The sequence below is a fragment of the Dipteris shenzhenensis genome, chromosome 19, assembly GCF_047967505.1.
Source record: "Dipteris shenzhenensis isolate YYH24624 ecotype China chromosome 19, Dip_SZ_1.0, whole genome shotgun sequence".
In the NCBI taxonomy this organism is placed as follows: Eukaryota; Viridiplantae; Streptophyta; class Polypodiopsida; order Gleicheniales; family Dipteridaceae; genus Dipteris; species Dipteris shenzhenensis.
Window position 1 is genome coordinate 3,342,360 of NC_141614.1, and position 20,758 is coordinate 3,363,117.

Genomic DNA, 20,758 nt, shown 5'->3' on the forward strand with positions numbered 1-20,758 from the left:
TCAGGGAAAATCAAAGAGAAGAGCCTTGGTTCAGGGATCCTATTAGCAATAGACTAGACTCAAATGGAGAGGCTCCAGGTCCTCCTATTGTCACAAACGATCCGCAATAAGCCGTTGGTCCCATACCCAATCATTTTGGCTGAGTTTGGGGCATTCCCATTACAGCTCAATGCAGCATAAAACAAAGCAAAGCGAACAAGGAAAGCATCAACAAGCTAGCGGGTCTGTTGTATCTCTCACTCCGGGCCACATGTACATTGTCTCCCGAGGTTTGCTGGTCCATGTCGTCTGGTTGGAAAAACTCAGCCATCACACTCTCATTGGAATCTGGATGAGCACCCTAAAACAGAGCGGAGAGAACAAGGCATTATAACTCCCTCTTCGTAGATGGACTGTAAAATCTCTCACATTTACAAGCAGGAACTGGACATGTCCTTACCATCATGGAGTGTACCCAAAACTAGTGCAGATGCCTACCAGAACGAACAGCCCATAAATGTTTCAAGACAGATAAAAGCAGAATCAAAGGAATGCCATGCAACCATTGGTACAGTGAAGAATGCAAAAAAGCCAGTGAAGCATGGAAGTCAGCAGGCTGCAGCAATAGCAGATGCACTGGCAAGACAAAAAGATTATAGACTAAAGATTATAAAAAAGAAAAGAAGGTTATCAAGGACAAACAATTCAAACACATGAAGGAGCTAAAGAGAACCCACAAGAAGTTCTTTAAGAAGATGCATTAAAAAACACTTCAAAATGTGAAGTAAAATACTAAAATCTATGAATGAGAAGGGAGGGGGAAGAGAATCAAGAAATCTCCACAAAGACACACATGGTATGCTTACGGAGAACGACATTGATTGACGCTCTCACCTGCCTGTATAATCCAAAGAACCTCTCACATGTACGACGTCACACACCTCTTGAATCAGCACCTCGACCCTAGGGATTCTCCACACTTGGCAAGATGCCAAGTGTTGTCTTCTCATGCACCTTCCTTACATTCCCATTACATCCTTAAAGAGACCCCATTAATCCCCACTTAGTCACACATTTGCCCCTAGGAAATTGACCACAATAAATGCTATGAGCACTAGTCCCATATAAGACACCCAAGAAATACCTAGTCTTCTCATATCCCACACCAAGGACCTCAACACTAGACTTTGACCATTTTATTCAATCTAGTCCACGATGAGCGAGCTTTCGAGCCATTATCACTATGGGGACAAATGTTAAATGAATAGTAATATGTGGGGATAAAAATGTGCTGGGTACTTGTGTAAACTAGCATTGTAAGATAATGTGATGTTGTGATTGTGATTATATATAAAATACGGATTGCTTGAGAGAGAGACTGACAGATAAGGAGAAGGATAGCTATGATGTGGGTAGAATGACTTAAGCTATGTTATGACACCCTATGCTATTGTAAGGGTGATCTCACCTGTAAAAGACCATGTTGATAATATTATTGTCTACTTTCCACGAATCATCTTGTATTTCCTTAATCCTTGTTCTGTTGGTCGCCATTTTGTGTCTCAAATCCCTGAGCTCTCCTTTTGCCCTATAAAAGATAATGCTTCCATGCTTTCAAAGCATATTATGATAGCATACAACTTTTGTTCATGAGCTAACCAATTTGATTGAGAAAGTTTCTTGCTTTCAAAGACTACACACCTTCCCTCTTAAAATAAAACCGGTCCTGCCACATGATTGCTCAAACCGATTTCTAGAGAAAATGGTTTCTAGAGATGAATAATTTTTAATATAGAACCATCACCAACCAATTCCACTCTTGTATTGAAAGTTTCGAGTTGATTCTTTCCCCATATAAAAGGTACTTTCTCTAAGGTTATCTTAACCAATGGTCATACAATATTGAAATATCCCTTGATATAATTTCAATAAAACAAAGCAAATCCTACACATTATCAAAAAGTTGCCACACGCTCACGAACTCGCCAAACTAACATAGCAGCCACTTTCTTTAGATACATTTCAATCCCCTCTAGGTTATAATAAAATCCACACCATGCCTAGCAGCAACATTCTTACTATATACCAAAAAAATGGGCACTGTATATCATTCATCAACATGACGAATGTAGCCCAAGCATTGGTAAGTCATAATCACATTCATAAAAAGCCACAGTGGTCAAATCTACTTCTAAAAGCAGTCTTGATAACACATCCTCAGCTCAAATTCTAGTATGATGGTAGCTACTCTTTAGATCAATCTTGCTAAAGATTGTGGCCCCATGTAATGCATCTAATAGATCGTCTAGCCATAGGATAAGTGCATTTTCTTCTCTTTCTTTTTACAAACACAACAAAAAATATTCTGACCTATGTGAGGGTTCTGCTAGCTAAATCTTGTTAGAAATGAAGCGAGAGAACGTGAGAGAATGGAGCTGAAGCAAGCTGGAATGAAATTGCAGCAACACAAATGAAGTACAAAGCCTAACTGGGGTCAAAATATGTGTGGTGACTAACTCAATCTCTAAATAAGGTTAGGGATTTTAAAAAACCTTAGTGAAGGAAGAAGTGCCCCTAGCCCCTTATTACATAACATTGGCCACTGTCTTAAGGAAATATAAATATTTCTAACACCCCCCTGCACTGACAATGTCACAATGTACAAGGTAAACATCAATCACCAAACGGATATAAGTTCAAAGTTTTGTGAAAAGCAGCCTCAAACATTGGATGAGGTAATGATCTAGTGAAAAGATATGTCACATTCTGCTGTGTAGGGCAGAAGACCAACTTAATCCCGTGCATGTAGCCACTCCCTGACACAGTGATAATGAATTTCAATCTGTTTCGTATGAGTGATAATGAATTTCAATCAGTTTCGTATGAGCATGAAACACAGATTCCGCGCCATGGCAATGGCACGCTGACTATCAATGAGAATTGGAGCAGGCTCCTCCAATGATGCGTGAAGATCAGCAATCGCCTCGCCAAATACACTCGACTATGGTTGTGCAAGCTCCTAGTACTCAGCCTCATAGGATAAGGTAGACACCGTAGGTTGTTGCTTGCTTAACCAAGAAATGCGTTAAGTGTCCAAGAAAGAAACAGTTACCACTGGTTGCATGTCAAGTATCGAAGTCACCAGCCCAATCCAAATTTGCTATAACCATGTAAATGAAAGTCACCCAAGAGACCAAGTGCCCTGCAAATATCGGAACACATACTTCACAGCCTGCCAATGAGAATTCTTAGGGCTGTACATAAACCTGCTCAGCTGGGACACTGCATAGTGAATGTCAGGTCGTGTGTTGTGTAATAAATGAGGCGTGACACTCGCCCTCATAGGATCTAACCCTATTGAAACCATGGCCAACAACACCAAAATCATGTGCAAGCAACTCGCCACCCAACCATGCTGACCCTGACTCGATCAGCCCCATCGAGCCCAAGCTAGAAAGCCTCGTGAAAACTGCCAACCCTGCAACCCAAACCTCACCCATGCCGCCTGGTCAACAGGTGTGCTGGTAGCTAACTCTGCTCCCTCACTAGCCGATATGGCCAACTATGGCCCTGGCCGGTATGTCCAACTATGGCCCTGGCCCTCCCTTTATAGCCTCAGGGAAGTGCTCGCAAAGATAAGCGCACAAGCTCCAAGAAAAGTGAAAAAGCAATCTTGCTGACCCATGTTCCCAAGGATAGCACTCTAGCCCGTTATCTGTCTACGTGTCCCTAGCGTGCACATGACATACTCTCTCAAAGGCTATAGAGGAAGAGGGAGTGCATGCTGATCAACAGCAACGATTACAATTCCTTCTTTAAAGAGCTCACTTCTGAGCTCATAAAAACTCAGAAGTAGTCAACTTGCTAGAAACAACTCACTATCAATATACTCAAGGACAATCCTACCAAGAGATCCACCTGCTCAGAAACATCAGATGAGTATGAAATCCTAGTCAAAATACATCTCTGTCAAATGAACCAACTGCCAACTCTATTCTGACAATGCTATCAATACCTAAGGTAGGTACATGCTATTACTACCCAAGGTAAGTAACAACTGTCCTAAAGAGTTGTGCCTAAAAGATCTGTCATTTGACTCCCTTACTGTGATCTTGATACCATAGAAACACATCACAATACCTTGTGTAATGAAAACAATCTGTCCAGATGGAAGTGTCGGGATTAAATCTTCACCAATATAACTAGAGATTCCAACCGCTGGAAAACCCATTGCGCCACGAACCGGGATACGGGCCCAACACAAATTACTGAATCTACAAGAACCTCTTGGAGAATCCACTCGAAACCATTCGAATTGACGATTCATTAATACTCCCTCCAAAGATTGCCTTGTTGGAATGAATCAGCCGCTTATATTGTTATTGGTCCCACCTCTACCCTACCAACCCCCCCCCCCCTGAATAGATGCAGATACAGATACAGCCGAAGCTTCCATTTTGAAAAGGATTCTCGGAAGGGATTCTGTTTCCGAGAAGTTTAGAACATTTTCCACTGTTTTGGTGCATAGGTGGGGGTCGCTAAGATCTCTATGTCTTAGCAACGATGGAACCATCCACGTCTCACTTATCCATAAGGGGAAAGTGAGATATAGATTGAGATGACGTTAAAGATTCCCAAGTGAAGCACGACGCTGCTGAGGTTATTTAACATATATGCCATTCCTCTCTAAGTGGTATAACCAGTCATTCTGGAGGAGCTGTTGATTCAGTTTCTAGTCCTCATTCATAGGGTGTTTCCCTTGTCTATATAAGTAACCTATCTTCCTAAAAAAGATAGTCATGTGGTGTTCGTATGCGCAGAGTCCTAAATAAATCTGGATATTCTGGCATAACCCCGTAGCATGTGATGGATCATGGTTCCTGTACCACCATAATCACCACACCCATGGGCTATGACTACTACAACACCAGTTTGTAAATCTATCATCAACGATCATAAATAGTAAATACAAATGACCAACCAAAAAACCACAAACTGGAAAAAAAAAACCTCGAAAAGTATAATGCAATTCAAAACTGAGGACCAACTCTTGGTCCAGGGAATAGACAACTTATGTGCACTTAGAAACTTCCTTGACGAGTGTCCTAGTCGAAGCATCTGTCTATACCCAGCAAAATCTAAACCATTCCAGGAGCTTCCAATATACTTGGACTGCAATAGCCCAATACCTCTATCTTCCTGTATAAACTGGATGCCAAAAAAGTAGTAAGTCTGCCCAAAAAAAAATTATCTGCCCAACAAAAAGTTGTGAGGAACTCCAAATCTGACATCTCCAATGTTTGCTGCACCTGTTGGCACTTAGGCTAGTTAGGACATAGTCAACCACTTTGGTTGACTTCCTTGGTCAACACTTTGGTTGACCTGGAGGCCTAAATAGGCCATTCTTGTACATTGCTTCATTATCCATTTGCAAGTACTCACATTTGCTTTAGCTTGTTGTTTGCTCCCTTGCACTCCACTCCCATTCCATTGCTTCCCACACCCAACAGTGGTATTAGAATGGGTTCCTGCTCCCGCTTGCATACACCTCTAGCCCGTGCTCCAGCCTTGCAACAATCAATCGTCAAACTCAATGCAGATTTGCATCAACAACCCTCAAAGACCCTTCAGCGTAGCGTACGCCACATCGTCCGTACAAAGTCTGATCGTTGCCAGTGTTAGCAAGCTGCCGTACGTCGCACAACGCCGTTAACCTGCAACCTGTGCGTGACGCTTCATACCACCTGTGTCTTAAACTTTGTACCACTTGTGCATGATAACCAAGCATTGTCAACGCCAATCAACTTTTCAGCCATATTGCCGTATGATTAGCACCACTCGTCCATAGTACATACAACGCAGATTTCTACCAACTCCGTACAAACATACGGTTGGCCGTATAGCTTGCAACATTTGTTGTTCATACAATCTCTGCATACAACATCAGACTTGTGCCATCAGACTTACAACATCAATGTCAGATTTGGCCATCAACGTCAGATTTGCAAGCTTGGATCAAAAACCTGGCTTTTGTGTCACATTTGCAGATTCTGTAGTGACACTTACTTCTTTGACCTCATTTTGCGGCTTTTGCAGTATTTGCCCTTTGTTGGCTCAATTCCACATCCAAAATTGGGGCTTTTGAGTGCTTTGACTTCAGATTGCCCATTCGGAGCACTATGACAATCCATATGTATACTTATTTCTCTTATGTAATAAAGGTTCTCTGCCTTGAGCAGTCCCTATAATGAATGTTTGAAGAGTCAATAAGAGGTCCTCTGCCTTGGATAATCCTCCTAAAATGTTGTATTTCTTTTATATTTATGGTGTGTGGCTCCATGTTCCTAGTTAGTCCCTAGAGTCAAGAGGGGGATATATTGTGGAACCATATATATGGTCTAGTTATCAAGCCTCGCATATGAGTTCCAGAATGTTGGGGCATTGGTTTTTTAGACCGCTGAGTTGGTCATGCATCCATGCTGAGACATGAGCCTTTGAGTCATGTTTTGGATGTCAAGCCATGTGGGTGCTCAGTCCGACCTCTGACCCATGCTCAGACTTCAGCCTCTGAGTTAGCATGAGAGCCATGTCTAGTTCAAACATTGTACAGAGTAGTAGATACCGTCATTGTCATGTTTTGTCCTTGGCTCCATTCCAGTAGTCTCTCACCTTGCCTTCATGGGGGGGTGTTAGAATATGAAGCCAAGTTGAGTCAGTTTGGTGTGTGTTCTAGTGAGAGTTCTAGTCTCGTGTGTCCTATGGATGCCACGTGTCACATTGGGAGTTATCCCATATACATTGGTGTTCATATGTGTGTTTGTGCTCTATATAAGAGCTGTACTTGTCTAGTGTCAAATCAATCAAGTATCAAGCTACAAGCTCTTTGGTCTACATGTGAGTACTTTCATTTGTTCATTGCTTAGTCATTTCATTATGTCTTTCTCTGAGTATAATTATCTCTCTCCCTAGCCTATTCTCTCTCTCTCTCCTCCACCATGTGCCTTCATGCACACCCATGCACCATAGGCCTAGTGTTCCCACACCTTCACTATGAAATAACCCAACAATTCATGCAGGTTGTGCATGGACCCTCGAGGCTGCAACCTATGAAAAGCTTGGAGCTGGTATGGATCGGCTCTTTTTCTAGATCAAATTTGCTTACTGTGGAGTTTGCCTTTTTGTATGAGGACCTCTATCCAGGAAGGGGTTGCTTTTTCAAAAAAGCCGAGCTGCTTTTCAGCCAGCACAAACCAAGTTGTTTTTGGCAAAATGCAACTTGGACTAAGGCTCGCTATTCCTGGCATTTGGTGATTCTAGCCAAAAATCATGAATTTTGAGCCAGAAAGATACACCTAAAGGTGGAGCTACTAAAAATCACATGCTCCAAGACAGCCATTTTTATGCCGGACAGCCAGAGCTCTATTTCATAGGTTTTCTTCCCAGCGCTCTTTTGCCCCAATTGCAATCTTGTGCAGTCAATTCTTCATCGTAATTCCTGAACACCTTCAGGTGTGATTGAAGAGACAGTTGCATATTCTGGAGAGGTCCCTTGTTTGGAATTGCCACTTTGACAGCCACCAACCAGCATATTTGCAAACTATTCTCTTTCTGGGGTCCTTCCGTTGATTCTGGAGGGTATGGACAGTGATAGGACTGTGTTGTTCGCAATCCCAGTCCAGAATAATCAAATATCCATGCTCCTTGTCAAAATTAGTTGGACTGCAACTTCTCAGACTGCCCATGAGTAAGACAAGTAGTAACTGAACCCACTGATTGGGCAGTTTCGGAGCAAGATATCAAAAAAATATATAAACCTTCATAAGACTAGTATATATCCAATGTTACAAATTGAAATTAACAAGCGAAAGAAAAAGGAAAGAAGGGAAAGCGACTTTAGACATAATAATGAGTAAATGAGAAAAATGAAAAATGAAAATAACTTAGTAAGCAAAGCTATGCTTATCCTTTCGTCAGTACCCAAGCATAATCTGCCAATTAGGTTCCAAAAGATTCCGTAATCTCTTGGGCATGAAAAGGAGATGAGGGAAATCTATAATCAACCAGCTTGGAACTACAGACTGCAGTAGATGCATTAACTTTTTCCAGTCCCTTGTTCGATTTAGGATGGAATAAAGCTATCAGGACCAGCCCCATTTTTACCTGCTTTGTTCCATTCTTATGAACGAGCCACTGAGGACATCATGATTTATAAGAAAGCTTTTCAATAAGCTGCTGTTTGCCATTTCTTGGCCGTCTATTTTTACAAATCTCCCTCAGAATTCGCTTGTGTGGAATTATTGTTATCTGCAAAATAAGATCAGTGTACTTGCGATATATATTGCAGTTTATTGCATCCACGTGTGGCAGTACTGCTTTGAAAAATCATCAACAGCAACAACCCGAAGTCGGTGGGACTCACAGTGTAATTATAGCCCTTTATGGAGGACCACCGAGGCTAACTCTGAATCATGGACTCAATAATTACAAAGAGCTTAGCTGAGCAAAACTGAATAGTGCAATTGCCTTCAGGGATTGATGCAATCCTCTAAAGTTACCTGGTCACACAATCAAGTAAAACTAAAGCCATTCCACAGACACAACAAAATATAGAACGGAAATACTCACATGCATGATGAGCACCGGACATGATACATGTCCAATTTTGTCAATGTTCTGCAAAGTTTAAACAACCACCTGTCACTTAAAATCACAAAGTCGCCAAGATGCAAAAGACAAAAGAAACCATACCAAACGCAGTAGTAAGAGCACTCCAATATATCAGACAAGCAACTACTCGCTATCAAAGAGACATGAGCAAGGCAATTCTGTGCAAGTCACCTTGTATATATCAAACCAATATGTGCGTTTTACAGGATACATAACTCGCAATCCTGACAGAATAGGACTGTGCAAAACCACAGCTCTTAATTGTGGTAGACGTGTTGCCAAGTCTAGAGTCGGGCCACTCCCAACAGATTGCCCATACAAGACTATGTCTTCTTGTCTTGCACCATAGTCACGTTCGAGGCATTCATATGCAGCCTCTATATCCGCATACGTGTTGTATTCACTTGGCTGTTCAGGAAATACACAAAGTCAGCCTTGTAGATACCAAAAAGGAAGGAAATTGATATAAATTCCAGTACTGATTGAAACGAAGAAGTAATAAAAAGGAATAATTAAGCATACCTTCCCTGTAGACTGTCCATAACCTGCATAATCATACCTGCAAAAGAAATCACCTACTTCAGCCCCAATAAATATATCAAGGCGCACTGATAATCTTTCATGTTTTGGCATCTGATTACTAAATCTATTTGGTAAGAAAATCAACAGAGACATGGATCTTAGACATAGTAGGTTATGCTTAGAGCCTCTACTTTGCCTCATATGCATGGAGACGGGTTTCTGTGAATACTTGGTCCTCTTTTCGTTGAGAGTTGTCTTCCCCAGATGATGAGCCCTGTATCATATGATGGAGAGGTGTGGCATGTGCACCCTCTACCATAGGTCATAGATTCGACAAATGCATGGAAGCTTGCTTTCTTCTTGATGAAGATCCAGTTTGGTTCAGGTAGAAACAAGCTGCAAGAATGTTCATAATAACATGTTTTATGCTGAGCGTAGGCTTATGCTTTGAGCACCAGCCATAGGACTGGCATTTGAGGCTTGCTCTGTCATGAATTCGGCCAGTCCAGGCTTGCTAAGCGCATCGCCTTTGTTGTCCATTCATTGAGCTTGTGTTGAAAAAGTGGATGGCAATTTGATTGCAAACACTCATTTGAATCGAATGGTGGCTTATCTACAACAACAGTAGTAGCATCTTCAGCCACTTGCAATCCCTTTTGTGCCTCAAGGGCATCCACCCTTCTAACCGGACTTTAATACAATCATCTCATATCAAATCTTCCAAATTCTTTGAAGGGGAGAAGCAGCCAGAATATGTCCAATCCTGGCCCAATCAATGGGATGCTTATTTCTCACTGATGAATTATCCTGAGGTACAGCATGATACAGCAATACTTACGTCACAACACAAGTATATGCTTCCAGGAACTTAAGAAGACTTTTGAAGTGCCTCGTTCTTGAAAGGATTTTAAGGTGGAAACTTCTCGAAAGAACCAGATGACTTCAATAGTTTTTCAAATTGCAATGACCTTCATGCAAAAAAAGGGACTAGAATTTGTACCACTCAATTCCTTCTCTTGTAGCGTAAGTTCCCACTTTTTCTGATCGGGTATGGCACTTGTTCTTTACAGTGATCTCCCTCAAGAGTACCAAGACGAGGTGCACTGAAATTAAATTGCATCCCTTGAGAACTTGATAGGCTCCCTCAAGACTATCAAAATGAGGTGCACCAAAATAAGATTACATCGTAAGGCACTTTGCCAAGAGAATTATGAAGACATCATCACCTCTCATGGCCAAAAAGGTATACCACAGCCGTTGTTAAGAGGAAAAGTGCAAGGGCCATTGAAGGAATGAGAATAATAACCATGCTAAGTGGCCCACAGCACTTCAACCACTGCTCTGAACTTATGTATGTACATTTGTGTGTGCACCACGCGCAGGCGTGCATGTGCGGGCAGGCACGGCAGGACTTAGATTATCCTATGTTCTTGTCATATAATGAGGTCTTCTGATATTTGCAGCAGATTGTCCCTTTCTTTGGGACTGCTTTTTGTAATATAATGACAACAGGTTTTCACCCCCCAAAAAAATGTGTGCGCGCGCGCGTTTGTGTGTGTGATGATTCCTTTTTCCTACTCCAAAATACTGAAAGGGATCTTTCATGCCTCATGCATACTTTATCTGCTTATTCTCATCATTTTATGATTATTCTACATGAGTCGAACATAGATTATCCCAGCTTTTTTGTCATATAATGAGGTCTTCTGATATGTGTAGCTGATTGTCCTTTCTTTGGGACTGTCTCTATTAATATAATGACAGATTTCACCCCCCCCCAAAAAAAAAGTGAGCGCAAGCGCACACACGCGTGTGTGTGTGAGAGAGATTCCAGCTGCTTATGATGTTATTTTTGGACACGAGTGGGCATATTCCTGGCTGTCCCTGTTGACGCATGATTGGTCGCAGCTTCTAGCTCGCTTACACTAGCCGAGTCGTCCTCTAGGTCTGGGCAATTCCCTCCGATTGCAGAGGATTCATTGGAGCAGGGTGTTTGATCCTCCCTTGGCTCATCTTCAGCCCAAAAAAGGCGTATGTCCCACCGCATTGTTTTGATGTTTCTACAGTGAAGGATGTGGTGGATGATGGGGGCTGCACTCTTTCTTTTTTGCAAGCCAGGAGACAGTACTGCCTGGGTATGCATTACAGATCTATTTGGTGCACTCTTACTGTAAGGCTGCAGCCTTTTCAGCTTGTCCCTCGTTTGTTTACCACACTTCCACTGTTAGATTGGAAGCTTGATCGGGACTCTTTGGCTATACATCCTTTTCATTGGCACATCTCTCTACTCAAAAAGTTTATCATCTTTTGCTTCCACAGCCCTGGATTCAACAGCATTTGGCATCTTCGCAAGCCACTTGCTTGGTGGAAGGCTGGTCTTCGACGCATTTGGAGTAGCAAGCTTCCTCTCAAACAACGGGTCTTTTTGTGGTGCAGTATGGTAGGGTCCTTACCGAGCTGAATCCGTTATGGACCTGCCCTACTGCTCAAGATTTTCTTTTCAGTCTTCATGCTCGTTTTCCTTGGATTACTTTTGGCAGACAGCTCTAGTTAGTTGGTCGATATGCTTTTAGAGCAGACTATGCTCACATCTTTTCTTGGTGTCGCTTATGAGCTCTATGATCTTTATATCATGCCCGTAACATTCGACTGTATGGGCATTGTTCTGTTGATGTTTTTCATTTCTTTCGTTCATCCTTGCTTAGTTTTTCATCTCTTTCGTTCATCCTTTTGGAGACCTTCCTCTAGCCCAGTAGGAAGTTTCAGTGCTTCTAGTCTTCGGTAATAGTTGTTCCTCTTTGGGACAGCTATGAATGTACATTCTTCTTACTAAAATGGTTCTTTTACAAAAAAAGTGTTGGTGTGTGACATGACCCCAGCACTCTTGAAACGTCTGACCTGCAAGCAAACACAAGAACACACCAAACATGAGGAATCTAAGCAGGCTGCTCACCACCCAACCATGACATCTACGGAATACGATCCCGAATCAGGAGATGTCCCCTCCAAGCCACAAGCTAAGCTACAAGCACGAACTCCCAACCAAATGCTGACCAGCCTGGTGTCCCATACCACCAGATGGTGCCTAGAGGCCTTGGATCTATTGCTGGGCCTTGGGCTACGCTAAGATGCAGGCGCGCGTCCGCGACTCAATCCAGGATCAAGCCTAGCACTAGGGAACTAGACTTGCTCCCATCGGCTCTCCAAGAACTGAACCTCTAGGCCCCTTATATAGACTCGGGCCCAATGAAGACCCCTAACTCGTTCGTACCCTTGCCACTCAACCCGAGAATCAAGCCTGCCTAGCCCTAAGCCTTCCCAGGCTACCTGAGCTAGTCTTGTGTACCCCAATACACGTCAGATACCAATCCGCGCACATGACATACTTCCCCTCCTCTAAGAACTCACTCCTGAGTTCGCTAGAAAACCCGGAAATGTCCTCTGGAGGTTAGGTTATGTCTCCCATGTTGCATCCTCCTCAACACGATCCTTCCACTTGATCTTGTATTCCGTGATAGTTCTATTACGAATCTCTCTTTCACGAAATTCAAGAATACTCTCGAGTTCGTGTGGAATAAAAGTCAAATCTGTAACTTCTATTATTTCTTGAGGAGAAAGAAGTTAATCATCCGCACCCAATAACTCTTTCAATCTACTGACATGAAAAACCAAATGTACTTTAACATCAAAAGGCAATTCTAGTTTATATGCAACACGTCCAATTCTTTTAATAATCTTGAAGGGACCACAGTATCTGGGGGATAATTTTGGAACCAAACTAGTACTTAGGCTCTTGGATTCCTTGGAAATGCATAAATATACCATCATCTCTTCAGAGTACTCTCTGGGTCGTTGAGTACTCTCTGGGTGAACGATGTTTATCAGCATAAAATTTGTCCCGATCTTGGGCACTTCTAATAGACTCCTTGGCAAACTGCAACATTTCTTGCATGTCTGGCAAGAATGTCCTTGCAACATCATTTTGAATTCCCTTGAACCCAACCATAACTGGTGACTTAGGTTGAAACCCGTACATAAGCATAAAAGGACTGTACCTAGTACTCGAATGCTTTGCATTGTTATAAGCAAACTCTATCATGGGGAGATAATCTTCCCATGAAGACTGTCTCTAAGAAACATATGCCCGAAGCATATCTTCAACCAATTGGTTGACCTTCTCTGTACTGCCATCAGATTGTGCATGATCTAAGGAACTCATACTTAGAGTAGTTTCCAACTTCTCAAAAACAAGTGTCCAAAAGTTACTTGTAAACTTAGAGTCCCTATCACTGACTATGTCGGAAGGCAAACCATATAGCTTAAACAATTGGTCCACAAACTCATGAGCCAACTGAACAGCTGATATGGTCGATCTAATAGGTAAGAATCTAGCCATCTTTGTCAAACGGTCAACTATGACCCCAAGGAGTCATGACTTTTACGCGTTCGAGGCAAACCAATAATTCCCATTTATTACCCAGGATTTGCAATGGCTGTAATAAGCCCGCGCTTTAAGGCATTCTTAGGCCAATAAAAGGTATGTTTCACAAGAGACAGAGTCCGATGTATACCTGATCCAGCACTAGGAGCTTCATGACAATCCCAGAGAATCTTGGATCAAAGACCCGAAACATCTGGCACACAGATCTTTCCATTCCGGAACAGCAAGCCGTTCCAAATCATCCACTGACCTCCCGCCACTTATACCGTAGGTGGCACAATCCCTGAGTCCTGGTCAACCATGGAGCTCCCATCTTGGACTTTCTACCAATAAATAACTATCAGTTGTGCAAAGCCCTCTCAAGGATTGAAATAGGTCTGAGTATATTTCCGCAAATGACAGAGCATTTACAAACTTGACTCAACTTAAGGCATCCGCCATACTATTCATGGAACCCTTTCGATAACGTATTTCAAAATCAAAATATTGCATTAACTCTGCCCATCTAGCCTTTCTTCCCCTCAATTCCACCGACCTGTCACACACATACTTGATTGACTAATGATCTGTCAATATAGCTCTGCATCTATCTAATGGCAATCCTCAGTGCATGTGAGACTCCTCTGTCCTCGAGGTACTAGGGTCTAATGATGAGTCCATCCTCCGATACTCTCAAGAAGTGATCCTGATAAAATTGGATCTTGATGGGAAACTCTTGGTCCCCCCCCAAATCCAAGACATATGGAGCTAGAGGAGATCCAACCATATGATACGGTTAATCTCATCTCAAACTGGATCTTGATGGGGGACCAAGACCAAATCCAAGACATATGGAGCTGGAGGAGATCTAGCCATATGATACGGTTAATCTCATCTCAAACTCGATCTTGATGGGGAACTCTTGGTCCCCCACGAAATCCAAGACATATGGAGCTGGAGGAGATCCAGCCATATGATACGGTTAATCTCATCTCGGGGGATCAACTCGCATAATGCATCCATGCTGTATCGAAAGGGGGAAGCCGGTCCATTCTGGATACCATGATTGGCAAACCAAGTGGATACGTGTGCATACCACACTGTACCGGCCCCGCTCTCTGCTAACCGTCTGGATGACTCTAGTGCTAGCCTTGGTAGTCTCCAATGGAGTAAGGCCCAAACTCTGTGAAGGAATGTCACTCTCTGAAAAATGGCATCAACCTATAGAGGTGCCATGGCAAACTTCGCATGTACTATCTGATGGGGACTGAAGGCTTACTTCGAATCACCCTAGATCCCACTCAAATCTCCTCCACTCTCTCATTGAAAGGTCACTCCCCCAGAAAGGTGCTACATACATTGCAGTCGGCCTCAATAGAATGTTGAAAAGCCAGCCCTTTGTCGGCGACAGATCTTGAAAGTGCGCCTGAGAGCAATGCCTCTCTAATCAAGCCAAATCTCCCTCTCCACGTGTGAGTCTGCTCTAGCTTGATGAACCATCTTGAAAACTGGCCCCGCGAAGACTGCCCTCAAGTATGTGTAAGACTGCACTATCTCCACTGGCTCATCTCGATAGGTGAAGCTATGTCGGTGCAGCATAGCATTTGAGGTGTTGAAGATCATTCCCAAGGTTGACTATCAGGTCTCTCTCCCTGCAAAACACCTATAAGGCCTCCAAATGCCTCTGCCGTCCCTCTATTGACAATGATATAAGGACTATATCATCCACCATATAGCACTATCTGTATCATCAAGTCAGCCAGCAGTGATTCCTCACCTCCCAGGCGGCCAATTAATGATGTGATCTCGTCAATTTAGAGCCCAAAGAGAGTCGGTAAAAGAGGGCCTCCCCGCTTCATTCCGATGGTGCTCTCGACCCAATCTGATAGGCCTCTTGGGTCCCTCTGACGGACTCATATATGCTCATCACTTTGGAATCTTCATTTCTTGAAGCCCCCTGATCACACAGGATCGTGGGACAATGTCGAAGGCCTTCCGGAAGTAGAGAAAGAGAGAATCGACACAAAGATGAGGCAATGGCAACTGCATATACAGCAGGGGAATACACCAATTAAGGAGAAGAGAAATGCTCCAGAAGATACCTCCAGCAATAGAGCGGGCAAGGCCTTTTATAGGCCTGCCAAGTAGCCAACCCAAGTCCAGCCAGGTGGCCAGCCCAGGGTCAGTCAACCGACCAGGTCTGGTCGGTTGACCTGCACCTGCAGGTCAGTTGACTTGACCAGGGTTTGGCCCTAAACTGGCCTGGCCCGATGGCCCTACAGCCTGGGCTATGCAGCCCAGGGACCTACTCCTCTACCCGCAGGAAAACCTATCATAAAAGGGCAGGCACACCCACAAAACAGCCCTCAGTCAATATGAAATGCACATAACTCTAATAGATGAAAGGAGATTCTTGCAAATGCCACGAGCATTAATGAAATTGTACAGCATTTGGTGACCAAGACAATCCAAATGACTGGACATTCTCTGCTGTCACTCACCGTCACTGTAGAGTCAAGTTGTGTCGACTTCAAAGTCTTGAACCCTCTGTCTGCTTGGGGACACTACTATCTGCAAATCCATCCATCTTCCTTTACTAAGCCTCAACACACTCCACCACAAGCAAGATTTCTTTACTACAACGAGGTTGGTTGAATCTTATCTTTAACAACTCCTTGGATTGTCTTCCTCACTTTAGTGATCTGACTTCTTGTTCGGTATTAACTGTGAATGGGCCTTGCTTGTCCAAGCCGATATGTCTACATTCATCCAGGAATATGGCCAAACCTCTAAAAACACAACTCATAGTGCAGTTTCCATCTCATGATAGTCACTCATATACAACCACTACACCCAGCAGAAAATAAATAAATCCATGAGATCACAACTAGATCTAGATCCTACTCAATGTATGGACACACGCAAGTAATAATTCCACACACAGATCTGTAGTAGACAGGATGTATGGCAACCAAAAAACTGAATAGATATATCTACAGATAGGACCAAGAGATCTAAACAAAAGTGCACGCACAACCTACACCATGTGGGCAGCAGGATGCTTCTCCACTGGTCCTAAATCTGAGGCCACAAAATGTTGCCCAATCACCAGCTCACTCCTGAGCTGCGTGACTTTCAAAGGTGGTCTTCAGAGGCTTAGGGAGGAGTCCCAAAATAAGACACAGGGCTTTCTCCTTCTATCAGATGAAACTGATTGGGGATAAGCCCAACTATCATATTTGAATCCACCAAGAATCAGATGCCCTGGTGGTAAAAACTGCTACTCTCACCCACCTTCATACATATCAGGATGCACCACCATCCAACTAGTCTCTGTTGCAATAAGATTCACAACAATGCCGTCTAATGGTTGATTAATGGGTAGCGAGACAATTACCTGGTGTCCCGCCCATGCCAAGGAACCCAACCACAAGAGGCCCCAAGAGGCCTGCTAGATGGCAGTTCCCAGGTCTCCAAGGGAGAGAGGCATGTAGAAGCTCCACAAGCCTTTGTCAGCACCTCGGTGTCCTGCTCACTGAGTTCTACACGAGTGCTGAGGGCTGCTACCTAATTGTATTTCCATCCGCACCCCCAATGGGGCCCATACATATGGCAGCAAGCCTCCTAATCTGGCCGACCAATCCTGTCAGACCGACCTGGTCTGTCCAACCAGCCTGGTTGGCTGGCCCAGCAGACCAGGGTTGGGGCCGATAAAACCCCCTCCCCTCTGCCCCATTGGGCTGGGCTTGTCACAGCCCTACTGCCTACCACAAGGGCCTTTTACCGGCTCATATGGAGCCCTGTAAACAGCCCTACATGCCCCAACATCAGGGGCCCACTCTTGGCTACTGTCCAGCCCAATGCAGGGCCCACGTGTGGCCCAATGGATGGCCACACCATGGCTGTTCCGCAGACAGATCTCCCCTAATGGGTGGATCAGTACTTAATAAAAGAAGCAAACCAGTATGCTGCCCACATGGCAGCCAATGTGCTGCCCATGAGGAAGCAGATTTCTCCCTAATCATTCCCCCTAAATATCTAAAAGTGCCATTCCCCCATGGTTTCCTCATATGGGGGCTTACATGTGGAAAGTGACCCATATTATTCAACACCCCTTCTCAACAAGCCAATGTGACCCACCCCTCAAAGCAGGTGCTTCTCCTTCGCAAATGTCCTAGTTTGTATGAGGAGAAACACGTTTTCTGTTTCTTGTCCTCCCCAATCCTAGAACACTTCTCATAGTCTCAGAAATCTTCATGATACTTGGCTCGCAACTCTACCTTTGCCTGACGCAAGGAACGAATTCTGATCTTCTCTGGAATCTGCCAAAGGTCTCCATCCTTGCTCCTTGAAACAGCATGGCCCCCATCCCCTCAAAAGTGTTAGGCCTCATCACTTCGCACACTGGTCACAAATCCTTTGCAGTTTCATGGAATGCTCAGCAGGAGCCCAGCAAGTACATTGGTGTCCACCTTTGACCCTACTGCAGCCAGCTGGTGCTTGCCAAATTTGAGCTTCATGACCCGGTCATCCCCTGCACTACCTTCCTCCATCCTCATTGTGCAGCACAACTGATTCCTATGATTGAGCACTAACGTGGGGTTGCTCTTCATATATGTGTAACAAGCTGTATATTAGGGATCTTGGAATTTATCATCGTACCAATGGTTAGTATCCTCACGCTTGTACATATATCTAGATGAATCCAGGAACATGCCCAAACTCATCCAAAACACATTGTGCAGTTTCACTCTCATGATAGTCATACATAATGTTGAAAACCATAAACTCCATCACGCATAGTAGAGACTAGCTACTATGACATTCCCACTGACGTCATCAGCGCCCAACAGTGGCTGTAGACCGTAGTATAACATATGCTCTTGCACATACAAATCCACACACCCACACATACTTGAGCATCCATTCATACAAAGGTCTCCGTATTGAGTTTCTATCGGCGCTCCGGAGGTGAGGGGCAGACTCAGCCGTGACAAAGGCTACCACTAAAGGAGAAGGCTAATCAAAAAGATCTGCATGCCTAACGTCTTTGTCAATGACGTCATCCCTAGGCTTTGTCTCCACATCAGTGCTGACCTTCCATACCTTCGATTGATTTGAACTTTCACCTTCCACAGTAAATAGTTGGTATCATCTAGCTTTTGCCCTCACCAAAGTTGGAGATAGGTGAATATGAAGCCATGAAACAGAAAATCTAGCAACTGAAATGTCAGTTGCTTCTCTTCTTCAAGAGGGATCACTTAACTGAATAAGGGTCTCTTTCCAGCAAACGAGGGTCTCCTCTCTTCATATGTTGAAATTTGCTGAGAAAAAAGTGCCAAGCAACAAGGCTGGCCCAAAGCTCCAAAGCAGAATCAGACGGTAGAAGGTGACATAGGAGGATGGCAGACATGGGGGAAACCACCATGCCACATCTCCAGGCATTCCTACGTTGTACTAAAGTGATTTCATTGCTGGTAAAATGACCCACTTCTAGATCTACAGACCTTTGGGATCTCAAAATAGAGGCTAACTGATGGTGGAGGTGCCTCTCCACATAAGATATGTGAGGTGGCAGGCAATGCTCTGACTGTCTGTCCAACTCTCTGTGCATTTCTCAAGCTCCCATAATGTCTCAAGGTCCCCTTCACGGAACTCAAACTCTCCCACAGGTGCCTCCAGACGTTTGGTTGAAGGTCAGCCTGTACTGGAACCAGAAGAGGGCCCATCATGTTTGCTGCATTAGCCAATAGTGTTGTACAGCTTTACAAACAGATGTTTCTGTCTTTCCCTCCTACTGGATTTAGAAGGCTTCACAATCAGATCATGCTGAGGATGTCCAGGTCTAGCCAGCACTAAGTACATCAGATTGAATCGGCACAATAAAGGTTTCTTAATATCTGTTGTTTGGAGTCATCAGGATATTCAGTAAAATTGGTGCAGAATAACCCCAAATTGCGGATACGCCAGTTTGAGCAACTAGCAACCCCTTCTCGTGTAATCACACCACAGAGGGAAAGAGGAGAAACCCATTCCTCTCCTGAGCCCCACGTGGATTGACTCTTCCCTGGTTAGCATGCAAGAGACCGGTGCCTCCTCTAAGTGGATGCAGCTGGTTTGTCCAATACTGGCATGTCATGTAAGTCCTGCTGACAAACTGCTGACAAGTGGAACTTTGGTGGAGCTCTCGTGATATGAAGCAAATAACTAGCAGTAGAAACCAATAGGGTGATTGGTCGTCTGTAATCCCAAATTCCTAGAGCATTGCATGTTTTTCACCTCGTTCTCATCATATCTCCAAAATACTTCTCCATATCCTTTTGATGAAACGTCTCAAATTGTCTCAATGCATGTGTCCACTGAATTCTTTTCAGGTTGGAATGCAGAAATTTTAGTTCACAAAATGCAGCTATCTTCTTTCCCAAATCGTGCATGTAATTAAAGTCATGGTGCCAAGTTCTGCCTCTGGCAAAGAAGCGGCATGATTTCAGGAAATGTATTACCTGAGTCTTTTGTAGCATCAAATTGTAGAGCCCACAAAGGCCCCACCACCGAAGCTAGTATCTACGTCTTGTACTCTAGCTTAGCTTGACTGAGTATTGTAATCTATTTAATTAAAAACGCCATTCTCTGTCACGAAAAGAGTTATTTCCCATATTGTCTTCTGAACCAGCAGTTTCTATTGGAAATGGGCAAACGAAGAAGGAACACACAAGTGCAGTAACAAATACTATGTTGCACAAACCAAATCTATTACTCTTTCTCCTCTCGAACCTTGCTACTGGAAAGTATGAGCCATACTCATCAAAACAACTCAGCACCACAAGCAAAAAACAAAAAGAACAAATCACACTGCATACTAGAGGTATTGCACAGAAGTATCGATGGAGATACGAAACCCTTAATAACGCATTAACATCAGAAAAATACTACCCAACATCCTTCAATATGCACTGGCGGTAAGCTTTGCCGTCACAGCAGTGTGACCCAACACATTCTTGTGCTTAGTTTAACTCTATTGTATGTTGCTTCCAAGCATGTATTCTAATACGTTGAAAGTGCCCTCGACTTTGTCGTGGAAAAATCCCTAGAGGTGTTGGAGAGAACTGTGAAAATGTTTGAGCTATTACCCATTGCTCCCCCGTGATTAAGAAAGGCGCCGTTTTTCAT

The 20,758-nt window shown here is 43.6% G+C and overlaps 1 protein-coding gene across 1 annotated transcript in view; it reads right to left on the reverse strand.

Moving 5' to 3' along the window:
- Positions 1 to 20,758, reverse strand: part of LOC147889941 (alpha/beta-Hydrolases superfamily protein) — a 41,938-nt gene that overhangs the window by 20,223 nt on the left and 957 nt on the right. Inside the window, exons 2-4 of the mRNA XM_087390364.1 lie at positions 9,169 to 9,205; positions 8,818 to 9,054; positions 8,605 to 8,652 (exon numbers count right to left, since the gene is read on the reverse strand). Coding sequence (XP_087246490.1) covers positions 8,605 to 8,652; positions 8,818 to 9,054; positions 9,169 to 9,205 — 322 coding nt within the window. The remainder of the gene's footprint in view (positions 1 to 8,604; positions 8,653 to 8,817; positions 9,055 to 9,168; positions 9,206 to 20,758) is intronic.